We start from the raw sequence: 6,266 nt of genomic DNA on the forward strand, positions 1-6,266 counted from the left end.
TAATAAAAGATGGGTCTTATATTAATTTTTGCTCCAAAAGACGCATTAGAGCTGATTGTCTGGCTAGGTCTTATTTTTGGGGAAACAGGGTATTTAATTCACCCTCATTTTTTCACTTAGGGGAACTAATGCCCAGAGAATTGAGGTAACTTCCCAATTCAGCAAGCAGAAGTCTTGGGTATCCAACTCAGGTTAAGGAAGGGATCCTATTATTTCTCAATCCCAGTGTACTCTGGAATGGCCGATTTGTCCACGTCACTGTGACCTAGGAACACGCGAATGGAACCCACAACTGTGGGCTTCTGTGCACAGAACAGCTGTTCACCCCAGGAAATCATCTATTTTTTTATTATTATTAAGAGAAGCTGAATATTTTATTTTAAACGAGAGAGGTAGCTCTTCCTAAAATAGCTATAATGCAAAAGTTGATTTTTTAACCATCCCTTTGCTTACGATGCAAAAATTAAAACTTAAAGAATGCAAAGTTGGAGGGAAGGGAGGGGCTAACTTAAGTCAGAGAAAAACCCTTACCGGGAAATCTGGCTATGAATGAGAGGCCTCACCAAACCCACAATATAAAAAGGGGGCACAGTAGGTGAAGGTCTACACATCAGGGGCTTGCTCTTGCAAAACCAAACCACAAGGCCAACTTGTAGAAAGCAGAACTCCGCTATGCCCAGCTCAGCACTGCTCTGTTGCCTGGTCTTCCTGGCCGGGGTAGGGGCCAGCCGAGACAAGGGCACCCCATCTGAGAACAGCTGCATCCACTTTCCAGCCGGCCTGCCCCACATGCTTCGAGAGCTCCGAGATGCCTTCGGCAGGGTGAAGACTTTCTTTGTGAGTATGAGGGCCTCGTGTCCTTCCTTCCTGAGATTGCCTGACTTAGGCATCCTGCTAGAGTTCTAAGAACCCTCCTTCTTGTTCACTTCCATGCCCAGAACCCATTCCCCCCAAACTGAAATTCTTAAGAGACTCTCCCAGGCAAGTCATGGGTTCAGTGACCTAAGTTAAGCATGGATGATGCACCAAATGTGCAGGAAAAGCTGCCTAAACAGAGAAGCGCTCCCTCTCTCCTATGCTCAGAGATTTTTATAAGATTCTGCTGGAGCTTGGTGTTTCATTGGCGGAGAGCACGAAGGGTGTGATTAAAGGTGAAGAGGCTCCCCACACCCTGTGGCAGGGAAACATAAATTGCCTCTGCTTAGAGAGTTCCAGAACCTGAAAGACTGATGGTTTGGGGAGGTGCCATACAGGGAGGAACCTGCAGGAAGAGTTGCATCCCATTCCCAGAGAACCCTTCAAGCTACAGGAGGATGTCCGCAGGAAGGAGGGGGCAGCCAGGGAGCACTAGAGGGCTGACATGGGCAGCACCGTCAAACCTGAAGTGTCTCTGCAGAAAGAAAACCAGACCGAGTCAAGCCTCTGCCTTGGCTTCAAAATCAGGCAGAATGTTTTGAATAACTTGATCCCGAGGGGGAGGACCTGATTTAACTAAGGGTCCAGCATTGGTGAATGTTCTGTTTTGAAAACTCTTCTTTCCATTTTTTTGGGCCAGGGCTGCATTGGTTAAAAATGAAAAACCCTATAAAGGACATTCATTTCAGGGTACTTCCCCAAACCTCAGGGTCATTTTCCTTTTGTTCTTTTTAGCAAATGAAGGACCAGTTGGACAACATGTTGTTGAATGGGTCCTTGCTGGAGGACTTTACGGTGAGAGCTGGGGGGGTGCGTGGGGGTGGGCGTGGGGGTGGGGGAATGTGACCTGTGAGTAAGAGAAGGGAGGCTCTGCTTCCCGCCTGCCGGGAGCTGGGTCTGCTTCCTTGGCTTTGAAAAGCAGAAGTACGAAGACCTTAACTCAGCACATTGCCAGCCAGAAGGTTACAAAGGGCTCAGCCCCGGGGGGAGGTGGCTGGAAAGATCCTGGGGACAAAGCTGTTCTCTCAAGCTGCAGCAGCAGCCCTCCCTCCCAGTCACCACCCCCTGCGCCTGCCCTTAGGGTTACCTGGGTTGCCAAGCCTTGTCGGAGATGATCCAGTTTTACTTGGAGGAGGTGATGCCCCAGGCTGAGAGCCAGGACCCAGAGATCAAGAAGCACGTGAACTCCCTCGGGGAAAACCTGAAGACGCTCAGGCTGAGGCTCAGGCGCTGTGTGAGTAGCAGGCCCATTCTCTCCCTCGCAGCTCTCTGGCTCTTCCCAAAACACCGTCTCAGCTCCTGACACGGCTCACACACACAGACTGAGGGCCAGGAGCCCTCTCGTTTCCCTCTGAGCAAGGGGTGGGGGTGGCTGCTAGGCATTTACATGTGAAGATTTGCAAACAGCTTTCCTGTTATTTGTGAGTCATTTGTGGGTTATTAACTATTCTCCTCTCTCTTTATGAAAGGGGCCCAGAGCTTCATTCAGGGCTCCATTGTCCTTTGGGACCTACACCCTGGGCCCTGCAAGAGAGGCTGGGAGGTGAGGGGTCCAGGGAGAGGAAACCCCACTTCTTATTCTCAACCTTATGAAAGCAGAGCTTTAAGTGGGGCCCAACTGACTGGCAGGATTTTCCCTGGTATTTTAGAACGGCCCCGTTGGTTAGAATCTACAAACAATTCCCAATGATAATTTATTTCTCCAACTGAAATTATACCCTCACCACTGGTTTCCTTTGTTCTCTGGCTAATCCTGGGAAATTAGCTGATTTGGGTCTTTATCTGTAGGATGGGATTATGCAAAGGCATCAGTCCACATGTTGAGACTGTGTCTCTATTCCTCAGAGACTTGGAGACTTAGAAAGGATTGTCAGTGACTAGGACTGAAGGGGAGGGACAGGACAGAGAAGCAGAAAAGGACAGAATGGCTGACTCAGCATCTAGTTGGCACTATGTGTTCCGAGAGAGGAAGCTCCAAGACCTGGGTTTTCATGCAAGCCTTGCAAACATCTGGGTTTTCATGCAAGCCTTGCAAACACATCGTATCTCTTGGGCTATGTTACTTCTCTGTCTAATGGAGAAGGATAAAAGGTATGATTCATTCAAGACAAGTCTGTCGCCCTCTTCATGCCACCAGCTAGTCCCCCAAGTGCCATGGAGTCGGGAGCTGGGAGCCAGTGTCTTTAACACTTTCTCCTTTCCTCCACAGCACCGTTTTCTACCCTGTGAGAATAAGAGCAAGGCAGTAGAGCAGGTGAAGAGTGCCTTCAATAAGGTGAGCTTGGATGGTGGCAAGGAAGGTTTGGGGACCACAGCCTCTGCCCACTCCCCAAGGGGCAGAAGTCGGCAGGTGCTAAGCAGGCCCCATCCTTTGTTGGGAGGGACTGTGGGAACCCAACAGATGGTGTGACCTCCTCAGCCACTGGGGAGCTGCCGCCTCGGTTATATTTGTTTTCTGTGAAGTGTCTTTGGGGGTTTCTAAATGACTGCTCCCCGCCTTTGCAGCCCTGTGGGTAGAGCCGGCCTGTGAACACAGAGCTGGGTGCTGGGGAGAGTGACAAAGGAAACAGAAAGTAGCTTGTTAGGAAGCTAGGCTGAAGCCACACGTGTAGGAAGCCGACACGTGAACGTGCACACACAGACACGCCCAGGGGTTCATCCTGGATGCCCCAGAACTCAGATGGAACAGGAAACAGGAGTCTCACTTATCTAGAGTTGGTCCACACTCACTTTCCATCTGCCCCTCAACACCTCCCGAGGTGCCTGAGAATGTCAACTCTCAAGCCAAATGGGGTTTCACGCTTGCAACTGTCCATGAACATTTAAACCCCATTTCTCAGAAGCCCTGTGCATGTGCCCTCTTTGGGGACTGGGGACAGACAGTGGGCAGGGTTTCAACATCAGGGGACATGAGTCCTCTGATATAGGCTGGAGCAGCAGGGCAGGGCCTATTCCATCTCTTGGTGGGAGAGAATAAACCTAAAAGAGGCTCCTTCTCTCCTCTCTCACTGCCTTGTTTTCAAAGTGGTTTCTTTAATGTTTTTGCATCAACTTCTGAATAAGCATCATGTGAGCACATGACTTAAAATTGTTGAAAAAACACCATTTTGAAAACTGCTTTGCAAAGTGGATGTTCCCCTTGCCACCACCAGCCATGCCTCACATCAATGCACAGCCTTCCCCATGGTGGGTGGGCATATCCTCAGGTTCCCTGGGTCCATCCTTCACCTCCTGATTCAGCTTCTGGGCCCCAGGGTCACGGCCATCCAAGCAAGTGACCCTCTTACTTGCTCAGATTGGGTTTTCACTAAACATTTTTTATCTCCCTACACAGCTCCAAGAGAAAGGGGTCTACAAAGCCATGAGTGAGTTCGATATCTTCATCAACTACATAGAAGCCTACATGACACTGAGGATGAAAAAGTAAGACATCCTAAGAAAACAAAACATCCAGGATGGCGACTCTACTAGACTCTAGGACATAAATTGGAGACCTCCAAAATCTGCTCCAGGCTTCCAGGAGAGCCAGACCAGCTTCTTGGAAAACCCTGTTGTACCTCTCTCCTAGAATATTTATTACCTCTGATACCTCAATTCCCATTTCTATTTATTTACTGAGCTTCTCTGTGAACTATTTAGGAAGAAGCCCAATATTATAATTTTTTTTCAATATTTATTATTTTCACTTGTGGTGTTTAAGCTGTTTCCATAGGGTAACAACCTATGGTATTTGAGTGTTTTTAGAGAAATTGTAAGTTATATAAGGAAAAAATAATGTTTCTTGGGGAGACAACTGGAGCTCCCATTCCAAGCCTGACCATACTTTATGGCTGTTGAACTGTGTTCCTGACCTCCCTATAATTTCTTTTATTCTTGGGCCTGGGCTCCCAGAGTGTTACAAAGACTCTTAACCTCTTATGAAGAGAAACTAGGGAGCTCCTTTGATAATTAATATCCTAGTGGCTCAGAGGGATTCCCTGACCTCATTTTCTAAACATTTTGTTCCTGAAAGCTATGTCCAACTTGTTATTTATAACAACCTAAAATCGGTTCTAATAGAACTCAGTTTTAACTAAAAGCAATTCAATTCCTCTGGGAATGTTACATTGTTTGTCTGTCTTCAAAGCAGATTTTAATTTTGAATAAATAGATGGATCTTATTAAAATCATGTTATGGTGTCAGTTGACTTCTATCTGACTAAAATTATTCCCTCAAAGTCTCCAAGATAAAAGAGAGTAGATGAATGAGTTCTTCATTCCAGAGTAAGAAACCAGCTTCCCTCTCCCAGACAGAGGGAAGGCTCCTGAGCTGGGGAAAAAGGTATTCTCCCTGCAGAAGCCCAACAGCAAGGACCACCAGTCTTCTCATGGATTCAATCCTTTAAGAAATTAGCCGTAAATCCTTAAAGATCATGCTGATTTTCAAGGCTAAGGATGAATTATGTACATACCAAAATTAGAAAGATAGGCAGAGGAAGTATTTTAGTTTTGTTTGTTTCTTTGCTTGTTTTTGTTTCTTCAAGCACTAAAGGTCCAGGAGTGAATACTAATTTGCCTGGATTAAGGGTTAAGATAGAGCGCCATCATGGTTCCAGCACTAAGAGAGGGACCCAGGACACACAGTTGATTCTTATTGGTATTCACAGCTAAAAAAACTGAGCTCAGAGGCAACAGGCTGGACCCAACAGGGTAGAATATAAGCAAATTAGCCCACTCTATAGGATACCCAAGGATTCAAGCTGCTGCCACTCCTCTTGAGCCATCAAACAAACGTGAGATTTGTTTCTGACTGCGGTCTGCTGGGAGGGGCATCGTGGCTGGGGAAGCCCTACCCAAAGCCCCGTGATTTGGGGAGAGAGGAGGAAAGATGGGCTGAGTAAACACTGATCACCCTCACGCTCTGCCCAGGCAGCTTTGGTCCGGGGGAGGGTCGGAGCTGACTGGCTGTGGTCAGTTTTTCAGTAAGACCTGACTCACTTCGGTTAAAGTAACCATAGGAAGGAAGTGGGGAGCATCAAAGCTGAAATTCTGAGATGAAAGGTTAAGTTTAAGAATGGAGGCTAGCAGAAGACAAGGAGAGAAAGAGTGAGGCTGTTTTCTCTAAGGCGCTCTATACTGAAATGAAGAAGAAACTAGGAGTCCCTCAGCCAGGAAGCTTTAAGCATTTAGAGGTCTCTTCCAGGCAATACACACAAACTTAGGTCTGAGGTTGGCACCCCAAGGGAAGTAGGCATCTGAAACCAACAGACGGAAACTCACCTGGGGAAGCCACACAGCTGATAAGATGTTGACAACAACTATAATTTATTGAGCACTTATTTTGAGCAAGTCAACTGATGTAGAAATGTTGA

The 6,266-nt window shown here is 47.2% G+C and overlaps 1 protein-coding gene across 1 annotated transcript; it reads left to right on the forward strand.

Annotated features, from left to right (window-relative positions):
• The first annotated feature begins 565 nt into the window (after positions 1 to 565).
• IL10 (interleukin 10) lies at positions 566 to 5,084 on the forward strand. The gene is made up of 5 exons (XM_019752447.3): positions 566 to 837; positions 1,651 to 1,710; positions 1,997 to 2,149; positions 3,125 to 3,190; positions 4,250 to 5,084. Exons 1-5 carry the CDS (start codon positions 673 to 675, stop codon positions 4,340 to 4,342), a joined length of 537 nt encoding a protein of 178 aa, XP_019608006.3. The 5' UTR covers positions 566 to 672; the 3' UTR covers positions 4,343 to 5,084.
• Positions 5,085 to 6,266: the final 1,182 nt, after the last annotated feature.

Source organism: Rhinolophus sinicus, chromosome 11 (assembly GCF_057876585.1).
Source record: "Rhinolophus sinicus isolate RSI-liver-muscle chromosome 11, RSI-T2T, whole genome shotgun sequence".
NCBI classification, from domain to species: Eukaryota; Metazoa; Chordata; class Mammalia; order Chiroptera; family Rhinolophidae; genus Rhinolophus; species Rhinolophus sinicus.